At 45.2% G+C, this 22,366-nt stretch overlaps 1 protein-coding gene across 1 annotated transcript in view; it reads left to right on the forward strand.

Moving 5' to 3' along the window:
- The window catches only part of LOC138520068 (hatching enzyme 1.2-like), a 45,794-nt gene extending 31,723 nt beyond the window's left edge, over positions 1–14,071 (forward strand). Inside the window, exons 4-9 of the mRNA XM_069632595.1 lie at positions 3,807–3,959; positions 6,235–6,352; positions 8,554–8,732; positions 11,109–11,190; positions 12,350–12,471; positions 13,906–14,071. Of these exons, the coding sequence (XP_069488696.1) occupies positions 3,807–3,959; positions 6,235–6,352; positions 8,554–8,732; positions 11,109–11,190; positions 12,350–12,471; positions 13,906–13,910 (659 nt within the window). The 3' untranslated portion in view covers positions 13,911–14,071. The remainder of the gene's footprint in view (positions 1–3,806; positions 3,960–6,234; positions 6,353–8,553; positions 8,733–11,108; positions 11,191–12,349; positions 12,472–13,905) is intronic.
- Positions 14,072–22,366: the final 8,295 nt, after the last annotated feature.

Consider the following 22,366-nt stretch of genomic DNA (forward strand, 5'->3'; position numbering starts at 1 on the left):
AGTGGGATGAGGAGTGCCAAGTAACAAGTGTCTCCACTCTTTACAGGCCAGTTTCATGGCGAGCAGCTCTTTCTCCAATTCCGAGTAATTGCACGCAGCGGGCGATAAGGTCTTTGAAAAATAGGCCAAAAGCGTGTTCTCTGCCATTGTCTTGTAGCTTTTTTAACACGGCTCCTACGGCAGCATCGGTGGCATCCGTTTCCAGAAGAAAGACCATTGCGCAATGGGAGGGAGAGTTGGTACTTGACTAACTTCATGGACTACAGCTACCAGAATTCCCTGAGGCCACGATCTTGTACTAAACAGCAACACCTGAACAGACTGCCTCTCTGATGAGTGAGAGAGGCGCTGAAGCACTCGAAGGAGAACACCATCTGGACTTTGGGCGGCTGATTGAACTGGGAACCAGAGTGCGCCCCTCACCATGACATGCACCACTGTGCAGTGGTGGTGTGGGTGCAAGATTTGGTTGCAGAATTAGTTTGGGGATCGTGTGGGCGCATTACTTCACGTGTTGTTGGCCAGAATTCAAGGCCTAGCACTGCTGTCCAAATTGTATTTGTATTTTATTGCAATTTATGAGCACTTTCGTAAAAGTGCTGTACATATCACATGGCAAAAGACAGTACAAAAAAAATGAAATTGAATATGAATATCAAACCGAGGTAAATAAGCGGACATTAAAGGGGATAAAGAGGTGCCAGAAGATGAGTCTTTAATCAAGAGTAAAAGATGTGAAGAAAGGGAGAGACAGGAATATCAGGTGAGGGGCATTCCAAGATGCTGGAGCCAGCAGAGAGAGTGACCGAAAGCCAGAAGCAGCACAAGGAGGCTCAGGAAGAGCGAGGAGGGGATAAAATGCCGGTAACAAAGAGAACGTGAGAGAGTGTAGGGAGAAATAAGGTAAACAAGAACCTGCTAACACATGAGGAGGGGCATTCCAGAATGCTGGAGCCAGCAGAGAGGCTGACCAGAAGCCAGAAGCAGCACAAGGAGGCTCAGGAGGTGTGACGAGGGGAGGCTAGGAACAAAGAGGGCATAAGAGAGAGTAGGGAGGAATATGAGAAGCAAGTCCCTGGTAAGACCATGAGGAGGGACATTCTGCAATGCTGGAGCCAGCAGAGAGATTGACCAGAAGCCAGAAGCAGCACAAGATGCCTCAGGAGCCGCGACGAGGGGATGAGAGGCTGTTAACGAAGAGAACGTGAGGCGGAGTGAGGGTAAATAAGGGAAGCAGGACCCTGGTAAGACTTAAAACGATTCAGAGGAAGTGGAAAAGAAGACGAGAGTCTCAAGGAAGTAGAGATATAGAACGGAGGGAATAAGGGACGAGAGAGGAGAAAGTGAGATCAGAAGATGATAGCAGAGTTAAATACAGAGCAGAGGGGGTGATATGGGAGAATGGTAGTCAAATGAGGAGAGCAGAGCAGCAGTCTCGACGGGAAAAGATTGAGGCGGTAGTAAGGAGTTTAGCAGCGTGAAAGGACAGGTGAAGGCGGATTTCCTGAAAGTTAAAGAGAAAGAAGCGACGGTGCGAACAGTTAGGAAAATATGAGCGGAGAAGGAAAGAGAAGAATCATAACTGACGCCTCGATCATGAAAAGGGGAGAACAGATGGAGAAAGAAGAGAAGAGGGGAGAGGGAGAAGTTGGTGCAAAGTACACAATCTACATTTTCGAAGGGTTAAGATGAAGAAAATGGAAGCGCATCCAATCCTTTATGGCAGAGAGCCATGATGAGACTGAGCCAGAAAACGGAGAAATGGCAAAAACGATTTGAGAGTCATTGGCATAAATGTGCAAGGAAAGTTAAAAGATTCAATGATAGAGACCAACGGGAGAGTATATATAGAGACGTGCTAGGGGCCAAGTACTGAGCCTTGTGGGATCCCGTAGCAGATCGGCTGTGGAGAAGAGGTGCAGCCTGCCCAGGACATAAAAACGGGCGATTAGAAAGATAAGAATGGAACCAGTGGATAATAGAGCTAGAGAACCCAAGTGCAGTGAACACAGAAAGTAAAGTAGGGTGCTCAACAGTGTCAAAGGGCGCAAATAGATCCAGGAGAATGAGAATGGAACCAGCTAATAATAGAGCTAGAGAACCCGAGTGCAGTGAACGCACAAAGTAGATTAGGGAGGTTGACAGTGTCAAAGACCGCAGATAGATCCAGGAGAATGAGAATGGAACCAGTGGATAATAGAGCTAGAGAACTTGAGTGCAGTGAACGCAGAAAGTAGATTAGGGTGGTCGAGTGTCAAAGGTCGCATGACTAGAAAGGTAAGAATGGAACCAGTGGATAATAGAGCTAGAGAACCCGAGTGCAGTGAACGCAGAAAGTAGAGTAGGGTGATTGACAGTGTCAAAGGTCGCATGACTAGAAAGATAAGAATGGAACCAGTGGATAATAGAGCTGCAGAACCTGAGTGCAGTGAACGCAGAAAGTAGAGTGGGGTGATCAACAGTGTCAAAGGCCACAGATAGATCCAGGAGAATGAGAACGGAACCAGCGGATAATAGAGCTAGAGAACCCAAGTGCATAGAACGCAGAAAGTAGATTAGAGTGCTCAACAGTGTCAAAGACCTCAGACAGATCCAGGAGAATGAGAATGGAACATTGGAAAATACAGCTAGCGAACCGGAGTGCAGTGAACGCAGAGAATAGGGTGGTCGACATGTCAAAGGACGCAAATAGATGCAGGAGAATGAGAATGGAACCAGAAGATAATAGAGCTAGCTAATCCAAGTGGAGTGAACGCAGAAAGTAAAGTTGGGTGGGCGACAGTGTCAAAGACCGGAGATAGATCCAGGAGAATGAGAATGGAACAGCGGAAAATACAGCTAGTTAACCCGAGTGCAGTGAACGCAGAGAGTAGGGTGGTCAACAGTGTCAAAAGCCACAGATAGATCCAGGAGAAAGAGAATGGAACCAGCGGATAATAGAGCTAGAGAACCCGAGTGAAGTGAACGCACAAAGTAGAGTAGGGTGTCGACAGTGTCAAAGGCCGCAGATAGATCCAGGAGAAAGAGAACAGAACCAGTGGATAAGAGAGCTAGAGAACCTAAGTGAAGCGAACGCAGAAAGTAGAGTAGGGAGGTCGACAGTGTCAAAGGCCACAAATAGATCCAGGAGGATGAGTATGGAACCAGCGGATAATAGAGCTAGAGAACCTGAGTGCAGTGAACTCAGAAAGTAGAGTAGGGCGGTCGACAGTGTCAAAGACCGCAGATAGATCCAGGAGAATCCGAATGGAACCAGCGGATAATAGAGCTAGAAAACCCGAGCGCAGTGAACGCAGAAAGTAGGATGGTCGACAGCAGTGTCACAGGCTGCATGACTAGATAGATAAGAATGGAACCAGTGGATAATAGAGCTAGTGATCCCGCGTGCAGAGAACGCAGACAATAGAGTAGGGTGGTCGACAGTGTCAAAGGCCGGAGATAGATCCAGGAGAATGAGAACGGAACCAGCGGATAATAGAGCTAGAGAACCGAGTGCAGTGAACACAGAAAGTAGAGTAGGGTGGTCGACAGTGTCAAAGACCGCAAATAGATCCAGGAGAATCCGAATGGAACCAGCGGATAATAGAGCTAGAGAACTTGAGTGTAGTGAACGCAGAAAGTAGAGTAGGGTGATCGAGAAGAGAAGTGATTGTAGAGGGGTCAGAAGCAGGAGAACAAAGCATTTTGTTAGTGACCTGGAACTCGTGGCGGGGTAACGATAGAGGAGGGGTACGAGTAGAGACTGCATTTTGGAGGCACACATGATCAGCTTTTTAACTCCTTGTTCTCTCTTCCCCATTTCATAGGCGAATCCCCCATTGGGCAGCCGTCCCTCGAGTTCGGTGATATCGCTGTGGATCCCCTCAGAAATGCCGACCAGTGTGCTTCTGGCCAATGCCGATGGCCACGTGCCAACAACGGCCAAGTGCTGGTACCATATCAGATCTCGTCCAGTTACAGTAAGTGCCATCACCAACTTCATGTCATGGGTCTCATCAGCACTGGGGGCAACCATTAAGTTTGGCATTTTACAATAAAACTTTGTTTTTTCCATAAAGATGTGGCGGTCCACTACGTGGGATTAAAATTCCTGGTGGTCCATTACACCAGAGATAGGCTACTCTGTTCCCACAAGTAGGCATCTCCGATGGTCTGGTGGGACTGGGGCAGAGTCAGTCGTATGTCAGACAGGCTCTGCAGAGTCAGTTACAGGCGAGTTTCTCTCCCTGGAGGCTTGCCCACCTCTGCTCAGTGCCATCGCATATCCTACTTTAGGGGGGTTTAGTGTGACCCTGCAGTGGTGCTGCAGCTGAACGACTAAGCCGTGTATTGATGGCCCCAGCCGCCCACCTCCCAAACTGCCTGAACTTCTTATTTAAAATGGTATCTCTCCATATGGTGCCCATGCCAGAAAATACCCTGTCCGCCATTGGATGCTTACGGCATGGCCTTGTTACAGCGCTGACCCTGTACTAGCATGTAGACCACTTTACCTGTTGACGAAGGAGATTCACAATTTGTTGGCCAAAACTACTGCTGTTTTTCATAGATTGTTTACTTTCTCTCTCATAAAATATCACCACAATGCAATTGAACAGGCACATTCAACACTCCGGGCCTCATTACGACCCAGGCGGTAAGTTACCGCCTGGGCCGTGACTTTACCACCATGGCGTAAACTACGTTTACGCCATGGTGGTTGGCGGACTTACCGCCCCATTCCGACCTTGGCGGGGCGGTAAGTCCCCAATCCCCATTTACCCTTCCCCATTCCCATTTTTGCCCCATAGGGCATAATGGGAGTGGGGAAGGTGTTAATTACGCCACCGTAAATTACGGTGGCGTAATTAACTCCATGGTCCCTTAGCGCCATGGATTTTAACACCCGCTAAAATCGGGTGTTAAAACCTCCATGGCGCTAGGGGAACTCGGAATTGGCGGTAAGGGGTCGGCGCAGCTAACGCTGGCGTTAACCCCTTACCGCCAGGGTCGTAATGAGGCCCTCCATCTTTTCGTCTTAAAAGCTCCTTCCTAGCAGTCTCAAATGTTCGCTATTAATGTAAAATATTTGGATGTCTGATTTTAGTATTGAAGTCACGATGGCGGCCATGTTACAGTCAGGCATGACGCGCCACTGCACAGGTCATGTTTGAGTCAGCAAAGCTGTGGCAGCTATGTTGCGTCAGTTATGACACTTCAAAGCTGCAATTCTGCATCACAGAATTGGCCCCCACATTCTGGAACTCACTACCTAAGGAACTTTGAAGGGCACCACCAGACTTTCAAGGAACAGCTCAAAACATGGCTCTTCAACTAATTGCTATAACCACCGTTCCTGAGATGAGCAAGGAGGTGGTCTACTCTATATCCCACCTACAGACCACGACTCACGTAGCTTTGCTTAACCGCTTGTGTCTTTTCCATGTTCTTCAAACCGGACTACAACCCCTGAACCAGGGAACAGCCCCAGCACTGCTTCTGAGGAACGTTCCCTTCCCTCCTTCCCCACTCACTAACACCCTCACTGCTAAAATCTCTGATGTTTACACCACACTCCTTCCCCATCCGACAGCCCACAAGGCCTAGCATCGGAATCACAGACTCCCATCAAGCTCTACTCCATCAGCACCTACACCGCATCTATCGCAGGGCTCCCAGCTGAGGCATGTCTCATGGATATCCTCCACTGCGCCCTTCCTCCCCCTGAACACCGAGAACCCCTCCTGCCAAATAGTTAGGGGTGCTTCCCACCTGCACTCTTCAGCGCAGCAGTCTTCTGCATCTGCCACTCCCTCTATCGCACTCACAGTCCACCACCACCTGTCTCATTATAGAGCCACTTTACCTTATCACTTGAAGTAGTAAAAAGAGTAGTATGGCTGAAGTAGAGTTCCCTTCAGCTGACCCTTTTGGGTCAAATTAGTCTGCATTTATTTAAGCAGCTAAAAATGTATTAAGTGGTCATTTTTATATTATAATTATATTTTTTGGGTAGCTCGTGCACTGTTCTGATTGTGTTTTAGGACCAGCTGACCTCTTGGAAAATTCCCAAATCCAGTTCCTGTTCACGTTGTTTCTTGCCATCGTTTTGCACCTCATTTTCAAACCAAGATCCTATGTCAAGTGCTTCCCTGATTTAATCTTGTCTGAGCTACTTTAAACCTTGCCAGATCATAGTATGTTTGTGTCGAATGAAAGCATGCAACTCCTTCCTCTTCTGTTTCCCCTCCTCAGCCTCGAACGAGCGTTCCGTCATCATGTCCGCCATCCAGTCCTTCTCGCAAAGCACCTGCATCTCCTTCAGATCTCGAACCAACGAGCGCGACTATCTCTTCATCGAGCCACAGAATGGGTCAGTAAGGGTGTCTGTGACAGTCGGGGGACCATATTTTCAAACAAAAAAACCATGACAGCCCACCGACATAGAAGTAGGACTACAATTTCCGCTGTGATAAACAGCAAAGAAGGACTAAAACACAAACAGGGTGCTGATGAAACTTTTGTCCTACTTCTGTGTCAGTGGTCAGTCTCTGTGCATGTTGGAGGCACAGAACGCTGATTGGAGGAAAGATGACCTGGAGGAAGGGACCAGGTTTGGTAAGTGGGATGAAAAGTGATTGGGGAGAGCGGTAACCCGCTCGATCTCAGATTTTTCAATAGTGTTTGGCAAAAAAACTGGGACAGTGTCCACCAGGGGGTTGACTTACAGTTTCCCTGGTGGGATTTGAGAGGCCGGCAGTAAGACAAAAAGTCCCATTGTAATGTATGATGACTTTTATGCAATTGGCCTTTCCAGGGGTGGGGGCTGGGCCCTAGAGCACCTGTGTACTTGGCGACCCTGGTCTCCCCCAGACCTTCTATTCCCAGGGTTTTTAAACTTAAAAAAGCCTCGGGACACCGTGACGGAGGGGCAAATACCAGGACAGTCCTGGAAAAACCAGGACATCTGGACACCCTATCTCTGTGGGTACTGTTGGGCATATCATGGCACGGCCTGGTGGGCATTTCAGGGGACAATTGGATTGGCATTTCATTGCACAGGTGTGGGAATTTGATGGCACTGTCTCTGTTAGGTATTTCATGGCACAGTGCTGGGGATTTCCCCGCACAGTCTGGAGATTGTGTGGCACTCTTTCTGATGGACATTGCATGGGACAGTCTCTGAGGGGCATTTCATGGGACAGTCTCTGATGGACATTTAATGTGGCACTCTCTGATAGACCTTTCATTGCCTGGCCTCTGGGAATGTCATGGCACAGCCTGCAGTATGCCTTTCATGGCATGGTCTGGGTTGGGCATTTCATGGCACAGACTGTGGTGGGCGTTTCATGGCACAGACTGTGGTGGGAATTTCATGGCACAGTCTGTGGTGGGCATTTCATGGCACAGTCTGTGATGGGCATTTCATGGCACAGTCTCTGGTGGGCATTTCATGGCACAGCCTGTGATGGGCTTTTCATGGCACAGCCTGAGGGGGGCTTTTCATGCCACAGTCTGTGGTGGGCGTTGCAAGGCACAGACTGTGGTGGGTGTTTCTTGGCACAGTCTGTGGTGGGAGTTTCATGGCACAGTCTGTGGTGGGAGTTTCATGGCATAGTCTGTGGAGGGCTTCTCATGGCAGAGTCTGTGGTGGGCTTTTCATGGCACGGTCTGTGGTGGGCTTTTCATGGCATGGCCGTGGTGAGATTTTCATGGCATGGTCTGTGATAGGCATCTTTTGCTGTTATTCTGTGACACTGAGTGCTGTGTCAGAGAGAATATCACATGGGATCTCCATAGGAAAGTCAAGGGCCCGATTGACACCTATGAAGCATGGGGGCGTTGGGAGGAGGGTTGGTTTGCTTCTCTGTGGGCTCCTTGATGTCCTGGATTAGAAACACAGAAGGTGGTCCTGCCTGAGGGCAGCCTCAGCTGTGCCCTTAATAAGCCTCTAGGTCTGCTGATAAAGGGCCCCAGGTTGGTGCTACCGGGCTGTACCCACATTCCTTGTTTACGTACACACGGTTCTCCGAGGCTGTGTGGATTTACACGATAGCCAGATATTACATTTCAACCTCCAGAGAAATTCCTCTTGTGCTGTGTCCTAAGGATTCAGACATTGTATTCCAGAGAAGGAACAATTTCAGTGGGGTAGGGCAATAAAACCCCTGCTGTAACTCCATTCAGTGTCGTAGTACTCAACGCTGGCCCCTAGCACTGTTCTTGACCACTGCATTGAGTGTTTCAAAGCCTGTGTTTACCTAGTCCTCCCAGAAGGACCACTGATGTCCTCTAATTGTTGCATATCTGCAGCTGAAGGTTTGGGTGCTCCTTTCTAGGTGGGCCCTCTCTTTGTGATAATTGTCATTGGTGAGGAACGCCTTTATCATCGCAAATCCTTCAAGCCATCATACTCTTCAAGATGGTTCATGCAGGTAGAGGTTCAGAAATATGTCAATCCTCAAGGGTTGAGACCCTTCCTCGTGGGAAGGTCTTTGAGCCCTACGGATATCAGCGCACCCAATGACAGTCAGCAAATGTGCCCATTTGAGTACTAATCCCTCCTCTTTTCAGATGCTGGTCCTACATTGGACGAACTGGGGGCCGCCAGGTTGTTTCCTTGCAGCGGAACGGATGCGTCTACCTGGGCACGGCGCAGCATGAGCTCCTCCATGCCCTGGGATTCCACCACGAACAGAACCGTAGTGACCGCGACAGCTTTGTTGACATCTTGCTCCAGAATGTGACACCTGGTAAGGCTTGCAGCCTTCTCTCCTCTTTGACTCTCGAATGTGTTACCGCTATTCAGGCATGGTGTGCTGCTAACGATCTCCGTCTTAATGCCAGTAAGACTGAGATCCTTCTCGTTGGAACTCCCTCCCCCTACTCTCTGGCCGCTCTTCTTGGGCTCCCTTCCCTCACCCTCTTGTGAAGCAAAAAACGTGGGTGTCATCTTCGACTTGTCTCTCTCCTTCCCACATCTTATCACTGGCCTTCCCAAGAAGGATCACTTTCAGCTTTACCTACTCAGAGGCATTCTCCCTTTCCTCACCATCCCCAGAGCTCTGGTTCTCTCCAGGCTGGACTAATGCAACAGCCTCTTGCTCAATCTGCCTCTGTCCTCCCTCCGCCCACTACAACTAATCCAGAATAGAACTGCAAGACTTATCCTTGGCCTCAAGCCCAGGGACCCCATCTCTCCAGCCCTAAAATCTCTCCACTGGCTCCTGGTGGCCGTAAGGATCAAATTCAAGACCCTCTGCATCATCCACAAGAATTTCTGGGTACCGCGCTACATCCAACTTTCTCTCCCTAGATGCCACCCGGCTAAAGTCTTTCAGTCCTCTAACTCTAACTCTTTGCAGGTCCGATGTTTCTCCAAGCAGAGAGTGGGGGTAGGTCTCTTTACTCGGCAGGAGATGGCCTCTCACCCCTCTCAGACTTCAGCCGGAGCTCCTTACATTCAAGAAGCTTCTCAAGACCTTCCTCTTCTCCTCCTCCTTCCCTCTCTTGCTTGCTTGCTAAGACCCCCTATTGCTGCAACTGGCTACCTGGTCCCTTCGGAGTCATACAGGGGCCAGGCCGCCCCCTTGACCAGTCTGCCTCAGCACCTCCTTAGTAGCACTTGCACACGGGCACCCTTCCCTGACTAGACTACTGAGTCTGGTCCACCCCCCTCCTCACACTAATTGACCCTTATCCTGTCCCCCGCCACACTTGCCCTCCGGGCTCCGCATAGCACTTAGCCAGCTCCTGGGGCCCTCTCCCTCCTGCATCCTCCACCTTTACCTTCCCTTTCGCCTCCCCCTCTACATTTCCTGTTTGTTGCACTTGCACGATACAAATGTCACAAGGCCTAGTAGAACTGTTTATTGTTGTATATCCTCTTCTGTTCCCCTCGCCCCTTAGTCTTGTGGCGCCTGGAAACACATTCTGCTGTATAAGCGCCAAACAAATGTTAAATAAATAAATAAAATGACTTGCTGTCTGTTTAATCCAAAAAAAGGTTGGCGCAGTGGCGGGTGATGCGCATCTGCTAGTTCTGGTTGGCAATGAGGGACAAAAACACTTTTGTAAGTTGAACACATAAGATTAAGACATCAAACGGGGTGAATGTCGATGTAAAGTTCTATAAGTGGTAAAGGGCAGATAGTGGAGACACTTCTGTTGAGTGCTTGCAGGGACACTCAGTAAGCCAGAGGTATTTCCTGAATTTAAGGGGATATATAGCGTATTGGTTGTTTTGGGGGGTACCGTGAATATACTTCTTACTCTTTAGAAACCTACTTATCTATGTAAGTGACCCAAGGGAGATAACTAACGCAGGTGGCCTGTGTGTGCAATGGACAGACAATACATGTTGAGCGTTCTACACACGAGACGAAGTGTTGACATTCTGGGCATGATCTGGCTCTTGGGGCAAGGGATGGATTTTCTTCAGTTCAGGCCAGTGGGCAATTAAGATGTGTCTTTGCTTTGCTGCACTAGTGATAAGATCCAGGAATGGACTTGTGTCTTTGACATGGTTTTTTAAAATCTAGAATGGAATGCTTATGTATAAATTCCAGGATGGGTTTAAGAAGTCCGAAGTTGGGGTTTCAAGTCTAAGTAGCATTCTCTCAGCACACTCAGCACTTGGTATCACCAATTTAGTTAAACATTACAGATATTAGCAGCGTCACCAAGGAGAAGTCTTGTCTAATACATGCCAAAGTGGCTAAACCTGTTTTTAGTATTGCACTTCTAACTCTTGAGGAGGACTGTATTGCACATCCCATTAGGTTTAATAGCATAGATTATGCTACTGACAACAATAAAAAGTATTATATATTTGCACATCACAATTTTACTACCACTGTAATTTAATATCACAAATCTGACACTAGTCCAGACATATATTGCCCAACCCACAATGGCCAACAATGTAGAGTTTTCCGTATACATCGCTGTAAAGACTGATCTTTAAAGTTATGTGTACGTGATTCATCAAGGACTGCTCATCCCTTCAGATAAACTGCTAGAACTGCAATGTATAGTTAAAAGCAATGGTAAATTACTGTGACCCAGACATAATAACATTGGAAACAATGATTGATAACTTCTCCTAATAACAAGCTGTATCATTTTAGGCATGGAACATAATTTTCGGAAGGTGAGCAGCAACAACCTGGGCACCCGCTATGACTATGCATCAATCATGCACTACGCAAGGCAAGTATTGTTAATCACAATGTGCGATGCTTTTTCGCTACTGAGGTTTGGGGCATTTTTGTATCCGTGAATGGCAGATGTTATGTTATACCAATTTGTATAGCACAAACATTCACCACAAGGGCACCTTGGCGCTAAACAACACAAGTCAGAAAAAAGAAAAAGGAAAAAACCCCTAGAAGAGACACGTTTTCAAAAGTCACCAAAATGTGAAATGATTCTCAGTAGCACGAAGTTGCGGGACAGCCAATTCCATAGCTGGGCAGCTGCCACGTAAAAGGCTCGGCTAGCAATGCGCAATAGTGAAAAGCGTGCAATCGCAATTAGAGAATCAGTCTCAGATCTAAAAAACTGGTGGGGACATAAGGGCGAAATTTTGCTTTTAGAAAATCCGTCCCATTGCTATAAAAAGCAATGGGACTATGCAGAACTATGCAAAGTGTTCTGAATTCAGTACGTTTGGCAAGAGGAAGCCAGTGCAACGATTTAAGAATTGGAGCAATAGACAAACGGAAACCAGAACCCGTTGCAACTCTGGCCGCCGCGTTCTGCAAAATTTGCAGGCCGTTAACCAAATAAGCTGTTTGAGCCAGATACAAAGAATTGCAATAATCCAAGGTTCCAGAAATAATAGTAGCCACAACCGGAAGACGAAAGTGCATGGGGAGAAATGGAAACACGTTATGAAGAACCTTAAGTTTAAAATGTATCTTCTGAGAGACAGCACTTACTTGCGCCTCAGTAGACAGTGAAGAAGACATTTTGAAGCCCAGATCCCTAACCATGGAAACAGGAACCTGCAGCGGCCCAAGAGATGCCGGCCAGAAGGCCGGTGTCCAGAGTGAGGCTGCAGACGGTGGACCCACAATCATCACTTCCGTCTTGTCTTCATTGAGGCAAAACCAGTAACGCTTTTTTGCGATACTGGTCCTGAGATGAGTATTCTCAAGTCATAGGATTCAGGAAGCTTTTCCCTGTGGTCTTAAGTGCAGGAGTGAGTGAGTGAGTGAGTGAGTGAGTGAGTGAGTGAGTGAGTGAGTTCTCTCTCTCCAGCGTCCCTCTTAGTAGCCGAGCGCTTGCACAGTTTTCTCACAATGGTCTCTCGGCGCAGTGTACTTGCTAAATGCTTCACATCTCTCCTTTCTGTGCTTCCCTACAGGACCGCCTTCTCAAGCAATGGACGCGCCACCATTGTCCCCAAGCCGGATCCCAACGTTGCTATTGGTACATCCCGCCAGTTCACCAGCACGGACATCACCAAGATCAACCGCCTGTACTGCTGTAAGTATGCAAGGCGGCACCTGGGATTCCCTTCATGCCATTTGCTTTGTTGCTGTCGCTCTGAAGACTCTGGTTATACTGACTGGGAGCTCGTTGAGTGGACTAGGCCATTGTCTCCTGAATGACTGCATTAGATATTGCACACACTGCACACACTGCACACACTGCCTCATCTCTTAGCACTAAGAGCTCATGTTACTACACCCCAAGGCCCACCATTGGGTCTACCTTAGAATAGGTTGGTTACTTAGTCTCTGTAGCATTCAAATAAATCCCACTGTCATTACAGACATCTCACTCATCTGCGGCCTCCTATGCCTGGTTTCCAAACACTCTTTTGAAAGAGAAGCTCGAATTTTGGAAAGAAAGTTTCAATTTGATGAGGTTCCTAGAAAGGGCCCCTTGGTTTGAGTCCTAACTACTTTGATCTGACACTATTTTGCACTAGCAGTCCTCCACCCAAGAGGGCTGGTGCTAGCTGGGGGCACCAAAGGGTAACGAAAAGACCCCCAGTAGTTAGCCGGGGTAAGGAAGCATTTTTTTAAAAGCTTGTTTCTTGCTGTTTCCCTGAAGAAGGTTAATGCTGGTCCCAAGATCCTTGTCCATGGAAAAGAGTTTGGAAACTCAACACAAATGACGCTCCTGTGTCTTTCATCTATGCATGTAACATGGACAAGATGGCGTTGCGTGGTTAATAAAGCACCGACGCCCTGGTGTTGCTCCCCGGGATCATTGATTTCCCACAAAGAGTTTCCGGCCCATGGGCTTTCGTACATTGGCATCCTGTATAATGTGCATCCCAAGGTTCCCGGGTGGCAAGAGTACCAGTTTCAGCACTATCGGCACTTGATTTTTACTGGATGCCCGCTACCCTCGTAATGGAGGGCCACGAGGTGAGGGTGAGCAGAGCAGGGAGACTGAGGGGAAGAACAGGTGTACCAGAAGGGTCAATGCTCAGGAAAGTGCCCGCTTCTCTACTGGGAAAAGGCACTGGGCTAGCCAGCATGGATGGCAAGGGCATGGCACGAGTCAAGCAGGGGATCTTTGGTTAATGCACCCCCTCTAATTGACAAAATGTGTCCACAGCGCCCCAGATGCAGCACTCTAATAACCAAGAGCTGGAATGTATTGCTTTACTGCAGCATCGAACCCCACAAGGGCTGAAAGCTCTGTAAACGGCAAGTCTTTTGATCAAGATTTGGACGCAGCCTCTGATGAAACATATGCTGCTGAACCCTCATGCCTGCATAAGGCGCATTTACCCACTGAGCTCTGCTACTTGCTTCTACTTCTGTGTGATCTGTGGTGTGGATTTTAGGTCCTTCTCTATGTACTTGTTGGTTCATTTCCCATGTGATTGTGCAAAGTGGCCTTCTTCAGGAGCTACACTGCCGGTGTGATCTGTGTGTTGTAACTTTTCTTCTTTCCTTTCAGCTTGAGGAGCACGTGAGAACATTCTGCTTTAAAGACTGCGCTTTTCTCAAGACGACGAACACTGTGAAGACCCAAAGCCTTACTTTTGCTAACATAATGTTTTGGTGTGTCGGTTCTGTTTCGCCATTTTATCTTATTTACTTAATAAACAGAATGTGAAAGCTGACCTATGTCTCTCAGAATGCTTAGTATTTACATCTTTCTGGATGATGGGTCATTCATACATTTATTATATTGTGTTACATATCCTGTTGTTTTGCTGACATATTTAAATGCCAAAATTACTATGAAAAAACTAATTGAAATATATAGGGGGTAAGGGGTTAAAATGGGTGGGGAGGGGTTTGGAGTAGGAGTTAGAATATAGAGAAAGGGGACCCCCCAAAAATAAAAAATACAAATTTGCAGAGTTTTTTTCGAAGTAATTTTGGTGTTATAAATTATTTTTAAAAAAAGCTGTCAATAAAGGGACATAGAACCGTTATGTTATTGTGACTTACACTGCAAACTGCTACCATATTTTAAGGTCTCCAGGTGCTCAGGTAGATCTGAAAGGGAAGGGGGTTAGGGTGGTTAGTTAATTAGTAGGTCTGAGAGGGACCAGCGCAAGAGAGCTTTGATGTGCTGTTGGTAGCTTCAGCTTGAGAAAACCGGTTGCTGTGTGCTGGTATGGTTTTAGTTGATTGTCATTTTGTGATGTTTTGTGTGTAGTTGTATGAAGATGTTTCATGTGCGTGTTGGGTGTTGTGGAGAATTGGTAGAGTGCCTGCAGTGTGGGTGTTTTGTGGTGGAGGTCTGATTGGGTGGTGGGTATGCAGAGTGTAGGAGGGTTATTTGCAGTGTTAGTCGGGGGTTGTCTGGGTTGTTTTTTGCATTGGGATAGCCCTTCAGCTTATTTTGTTCCTTTTCTGATTAGCGTCGGATACCTGTTTGGGTGGTCTGGTTTTGTAGAGTTTTCTTGTGTTGTGGTCATGGCTTTTTTCTCTCTGTGATTTCTTCAGCTCTGTGTGTTAAAAAGCCCTGTTTTAATAGCTTTCTGAATTGGAGGTGGTTTTCTACTGCTCGTATTTCCCTTGGGAGCAAGTTCCATAGTTTCACTGCTATGCATGAGAAGGATGATCCCCCAAATGTTTGTTTTTGCGTATTGTGTTGGTTCGAGGCAGGTGTCATTGCTGGATCTTAGCGTTTGAGTTGGTTTGTGAATGGTGATTTGTTCCTGTATGAATTCCGGTCCTTGGCTGTTGTTCACTCTGTGTGTTATGTAGAGAGTTTTGAAGAAGATTTGTGTTTTGACTGGTAGCCAATGTAGTATTCTCAGCGCTCCTGTGATGTGTTCTTTCTTAATGAGTCTGAGGAGTAATCTTGCTGCTGCATTCTGAATTTGTTGTAGCTTCCTCGTAAGGTATTCTGGCATTCTGAGGTGGATGCTGTTGGTGTAGTCTATTCTTGACATGATGAGAGAGATGACGGCGAGTGTTCTGTGTGTGAAAGAGGGGTAAGGAAGTATCTTCTTGATCAAGTGCAGGTAGAAAACATATTTCTTTACTACTCCATTGACTTGTGGTTCTAGTGTTAGTTCCTTATCGATTAGGATTCCCAGGTCTTTGACCACTTTGGATGGTTCTGGCAGGTTTCCTAGCTCGGTGGGCTATGGAATGTGAATGTTGCTCAGCAGGTCGTCGGGTGCAATCATGATTTTTGTTTTGCCCGGGTTGAGTTTAAGGCTCTTGGTGCTCATCCACTGGTTTAATTCAGTGAGTCATTCGGTGAGTGTTGGGTTTTGTTCTTCGCTGGCATTGAAGTAACTGTATTTCTCCAGCATTGGTATCTTTCATAGATTCACATGCACCCTACCCTGAGAGGCTGCTCCAACGCCCAGCAGTCATCACACATGTAGTCTACTCATGGCTCAAAATCTGAAGATGGCTGCCTGGGGCGGGGCTTAAACCCAAAACCAAAGTGAGGTGGAGGTGCTACACAAATGAATGCCTCATTAGGCATAATAGGCTATCCAAATTCAATTTTTCTTTGGAAATAATATATATATTTAATTATTAATAATTATTTTAAATCCCCGAGGATTCCCGGTCTGACGACAGGGAATATTCAAGCATGTGAATCTATGAAAGATCCAATTCTGGAGAAATAAAAGAAACACTAGTGGTCATATTTGTCAAATAATCATACATCTCATCCCCTGATATTTTTGCTACACTATGGGCATCAGCTTTTTGAATCGCAAAAGCAGCATCAGCTAACGTTGTTCGCAAGGGTTCTAGACCCTTTCATTACTGGGTCTAGAATCTCATTATAGTAGGCTAACTGGAGCGGTTTATGTCCATGTCCTACTGTTGTCTTCTACGTGAGGACTATAGCCATCACTTCTCCATTTGTATGTGAGAATAAATACAATTCCTCATTATAGTCCGGAATCCCTAATAGGGGGATGTAAAAATTGCCCTTTTTAATTCCTGGAATCCTTCAGTCATCTCATCTGTCCATGCTATTTTACTTTTATATATCTGTGCTCCCTTCATTCCTTTTAAAAGTGGTCAAATATATGTACTGTAATCAAAAACCCAGGCCCTGCAATAATTACATAGACCTAACAACGGCTGTATCCTTTCTCTGCTAGTATTGTCATTAGTCGAACTGAATCTTCTCTGCACCTTTCCTCTATCTTACTGCACACTAATATGTCATCTACGTACTGAATTATTGTGCTCTCCAATCGTACATTATCTAGGTCCCTATGAAGAATCCTATTAAAGATTGATGGGGACTCACAATACTCCTGAGGTATTCTTGTATGTTTCTACCACTGATTTCTATTAAAAAACAAAGTCAAATCTTATGAGTCTTCAAGAAGGGGAATTGAAAAGAATGCATTTTTAAAACTATAACTTTTAAATGTTTGGTTTTAGCTCCAATGTTACATAACATCATAGCAGTAATCGGAACCAGCGTAAACTCTGCTTCACAAATATTGTTTGGCAGGAGCAGATCCTGAATAAATCTCCATGCCCCCCCCGTTGCTTTCTTCACCGGGTATACAGCTGTGTTACATGGGGATTCTGATGGTAACAATATTCCCTGCTGTATTAAAACAGAAATGGTCTCATCTATACCTTCATCTGCCTCTCTCAACATTGAATACTGTTTTGCTCGTGGCAAATTGCTCCTGGTTTGAGTTTTATTTTAACTGCTCCTGCGCCACTCAATAGACTCACATCATATGTGCTGCTGGTTCATAAGATGCTTGCCACGGTAACAAAATCTTCCTGGAAAATTGATGGTTTCTTTTTCACCAATGCTATTCTCTGTGGTATCTCCCTATTCTCAACTTTAATCCAATAAGTGGATTTATGAAAAATACGAATTCATCATCTGAATAATCATCATTGAACAATTCTTCATCTGTCAAGTCTCTTAGTCTGTATCCTTCACCAAGAGCAATTAATCGATTCTCTTCCTTCATCATCTGTCCCATGAACAACCACCCTTTCCTCTCTTACCACAGCTGCAACTAGTTCTAGGGGAATAGCCTGTCCTTCCTTGACATGCATGGGTATTTCTGGCCTAAACAAACATTTATGAGGTATTCTCAACAATTTACCTACCAGTCTAGGAAGCCATGTCAGCAAAATATGTATTCCATACAAAAATACTTCTGAGTCTAAAGGAACCCCTTGCAATGTGTTTTGGCCTGTAAATGCTAATCTGAATAATCTTACATGTATGTAGTATATGCCTGTGGTGGAACACGCTATCCCTTTGTCAGTAAAAGATATCGTCATGTTTAGCTTTGTCATTAAGTCACGTCCCACTATGTTAACCGGGTGTCTGCCGGGAGAATACAATACTGGCATAGGCACTTCATGTTCTCCTATGGAAAGTGGTAATCCTTCAGTAAAAGGAACCAAACTAGCAGGCCCAGAGAATCCCTGCGCATTCATGGCAATCCCAGACATTGGGTACTTTCCCACTCAAACACAGGAACGATTAGCTCCTGTGTCTACAAGCAACAAAAATATCTTCCCTCCTATCGTTACCCTGACCCTTGGTGGGTCTGGTGTCACAGATAGTACTGAAAACATCAGGTTGCTCTGTGGGGTCACCTATTGTGGTTATAACGCCATCCCTGTTCTGGTAAAAGGATTCCCTCTGACTACGGTCACACTCCCTATCCTGGGCGTGGTTACCTGTGGGGCTCCTGCATTCTCCTTCCATTGTGGCACTGTTGCTTGTTGCATCGGAGTGTACTGCGGTTGTTGTGTCCGTACTTGTGTTTCCATAGGCATTTGATGTGGTTGCCCTTGTGGCGACTGTGTTTGCAGCGTGATATGCTGTGTTTTCTGTATTTGCAGCACATGTGTCTAATACTGTGTGTGATCCTGGGCATAATAGACCTGCGGCTCTGTATTATACAGTGGAAAATAGCCCGTCCCCCCTCTTGGAACTTGCCAGTTCTGTTGCATGCCCCGTCTACTTCTACACATGCAGGCTATATGTCTTGTCATTATACAAATCCAGCACTGATGCGCTTGTCCTTCAATAATTCCCTCTCCCCTTGAGGGTTTTGAAATCTGCTTGTCCTCTGGGTCCATTCCCTCTACCTCATGACCAAAAATTGTACCCACCTTTAACTATAGGGTACCCTGCATTGCTTGGCCGCGCTGGCTGTAACTCTTGTGTGGCCATGCCTTCACCACTCGTCAATACTGCTCCTTCTATTGCAAACCTCAACAATTCTTTCAGAACCAAATTTGCTTCATCCTGCTTCCAATTAGCTTTTTTCTTATTCTTCTCTTGTAATAATCGACAATGATGTACATTAGTCAACAGCATTTCTGGCCATGGCTTCGCTTGCATCTCTACCTGTTTCTTCATTTGCTGTTGCACTGGCTCGGGCAGTCCCTGGCATAAAATATTATAAAATAATGCTACGGTTTCTAGACGCAAATGTTCTTGAATCTCCTGAATAAAAGCAGCAGGATCTTCGTCCTTTCCCATTTTCCTAGTCATAATCGTACCTATGTCTGATGTGTCAGGGCATTGTACTGTAAGCACCCTCCATATGTCTGCTCCAAAATTATTAAATGGTGCTCCATCATGTGTCATATTTTGTGCTGTCACAATTGCATTCCCCACTCGTCTCCAGATGTTGCCAGCTCTCTCCCCTAGAATAGCTGCTAGTAGTCCTTTTACATCACCCAATGCTAACGTCATTCCAGCTGTCATTCTTTCTAACTCAAAAATCCATTTTCCTGCACCTGCAGTCAAACTAGGTAATTTACATTACACATTTTCTTTATCCATTTGTGGCCATTGTATACATTGTGGTTGTCCTCCTCCTTTATCTATTAATGGAAATTGTATAAATCCTGGTCCATAACTGTATTCAAATTGTCTTCCAGGTGGGGCTAGTTCCACCCATTCATCTTCATTCTGACAATGAATTTAATCTACTTCATAAAATGGAAATATATCCTCTAAACTACGCAACCGTGCTTGTGGTCATTCAGAATATGGAATAGGTTCTGGTGTTTTTTTCTTTTGGGTCCTCTAAGTCTAACCACTATACCCCTTTTCTATGTTCGGATATATCAAAAAGCTGCATATGCCCTCTCTTTGCGCTCTCTCCTTGTCTCCCCTTTCTTGATCTGACATCGTTATACCCCAACTGGTATGACTGCTGTCCCTTTCCTCGTCATCAAGATCTAGTGTGCTTAAGGACAGTGTTCTATGCTTGTCCATCATTATGTCATCCAATCTGCCTCTTGGTTCTTTCGGTGGAGATCCTTTGATACTCCCTCTGGTCTCATAACCATTTTCCTCCCTCACTTGCCTTTGTAGATCCCCAATCGTTTTCCTTATGGCTTCTGCCTCAAGCTCATCGGCCCATGTCGGTGCACTAGGTATGTTGTGCAGCTCCCTGCAGGCCGGTTGTGACCCTCTCTCTTCTTCCCATCATTCTCATGCTACAATTGGTATCATACATCTATTAACATTGTGATCTACTTTGTCATCCCGTTGTGCCCTACTCCTTCTCATTTCTTCTTCCCTTCTTCTCATCTCCCTTTTCTCTTCTTCCTCTTGCCTTCTTTGCAACGTTCTTTCAATCTCTGTGCTTCTATTTCTTCACATTTCTTCTCTTCCTTTCTCTATTTCTCTTTTTCTGTTCTTCACACCTTCTTCATTCTTCCTTTCGCTTCTTATCTTTATCTGCCTCATCTTTATATATCCTTTCTTATTTCTTTTCCTTCTTTTGCTGTTCCTCTCTTTCTTTGACATCGTCAATACCCTTTCTGTCTAATTTAAGTAGTATCTGTCCTCCCATCCACTTGTTCTGTACTATTGTCACTCCACTAGTTCAGTCTTTGTCTCCTTTTTGTCACTTAGCTTATTCTTCTATCGCTATCTGTCTGTACCATCTTTGATCACACTCTTTACATTCATCGGGTGTGGACATATATTTACTCTTCAATCTCTATCTGTCTGTACCATCTTTGATCACACTCTTTACATTCATCGGGTGTGGACATATATTTACATTCTTTAGTCTTGATTCCTTCCATGCTATCCTCACTACTATAATCGGGGAGCGCAAATGTTGGGTTAACATACCCCACCGCTGCCCTTAACTCCTTTAGAGGATATATTCCCTGTTTGTCTTCAGTTGTACTATCATTTTTAGGAGGAGAAAGAGGAGCCGAGGGCGTTACATCCTGCTCTATATGCTAATTAAGCATCCACTCCTTCTCGGGCAGATCTTCACTCTCGCTCTGGTACATTTTCCATAGCTCTAAAACAGCTAACCTTTTCTGTAACGTCTTCCCTGAGTATGCAGCGTTTAAGTATGTTGTTATGTGTGGCAATATTGTTCTTGATAGCAAACCTTCTTCAAGCCAAGCCATGTCAGCTGTGCCTTTTACCCACTCTGCATGGTATTTCCTAATCTTAGGTGTGTATCTTGGTAATGTTTTGCACCCCACCCCACTTTGTCCCCATAATGACAAGTCGTTTTTAACTGTCAGTAATTACTGGTTCCTTTTATTCTGTTAATACTTTAATTAATTATACCACAACAATCCATTTGGGCAAGCACCATCAATCAGCGCCCATTTCCCAAAAACAATTCTTTAAACAATTTTCAAGCCTGCACAATAACATTCTTTTTATGTCTTCCTTTATAGTTCTATTGATTCTTACTATCCTGCTTTTATTATTGACAATCTAAAAATCTTATTGTATTCGATTTTTTCTCAACTGCTACCCTCCTATGATTGGGGCCAACGCTTCTTTTTTGTCTGTTAACCAGTCAAATGTATTACTATACGCACAAGTCATCAAAATCACCTTTTGGTATTGAGATCCTGAGCCTTATGTTCCTTTTCAGCTCAGTATGATTCACTTAATCACGTGATTTAGATGACATGTGCCTTCAAATATTTCTGCCACGGCTACATGTAGCTGCTTAACACTACAGACGTGCACCAATGTGTGCACCCTTTGCTACGAGTTATACACTCAAGTCTTTGGTGTCAATTGCCTAAACTGAATAATTCTTCCTGTGAGCTAACATACCGTTGGCATACCACACTTTGCCTAAGAGCACGATACTCTATTCAGGGCTGAACAGAGAAATCCTCTACCTGATGAATATGGTACACCCCTTTCATCCCACCAAAACACCCATTGTGCCAAACGTCCGCTTGGGTACTGTGTTGTACCATCAGAACAATAGCGGTTGGCTATCAACACTTTCTTTCAACTCAGTCAAGCGCAGGGCGTAGGCTCCTCTACATCGGCCTTAAACTGGTATCTTCTAACCAGGACCTTTTGGAATAATTTATTCATGTTTATAATGATGTATTGATGTCCACAATAAGTTGCAATTGTTTTTTCTTGCGTCAATATGCACATGATGATGGCTTAACCTCACTGATTAGCCAGGGACAGTCAGCCAATTCAGCTGTATTTTCCGTTTTGCAAACACATAGATCCCGCTTGGGACTAATTTTGTTTCAAATCACATTGGATGTGCTTTTCCATTTCATGCTGAAACTGTTTTTGTACTTACTGTTTGTGTTTCCTCACAACAATATTTTCTCTGTTGCTAGCTTTTCCCCATATGATTATGTTCAAATGTACATTTAGATTTTTTCACAAATGTCTAATTGTTGAAATAATAGCAAGGTGCTCTATTTTATTTAGCTTTTGTATTAATTTTTGATTTATCAGCGCTATATTAAGCCGGAATGTCTATTTCATGAATCACAGACAATTTTCTTTTGCACTAAACAAATAAAAAAACAATTTACTTTTTCTTTTCTTTTTTTCGATATTGGCATCATTGAGACCCTGAATACTCACCGGGCTTATGTTAAAATATAGTTACAGGTACCATAGATCTGTAAAAATATGTGATTAAATCACCACTTAATGCAACATCTAAAAA

This window comes from Ambystoma mexicanum, chromosome 13, assembly GCF_040938575.1.
Source record: "Ambystoma mexicanum isolate Mex_15411 chromosome 13, UKY_AmexF1_1, whole genome shotgun sequence".
Taxonomy (NCBI): domain Eukaryota; kingdom Metazoa; phylum Chordata; class Amphibia; order Caudata; family Ambystomatidae; genus Ambystoma; species Ambystoma mexicanum.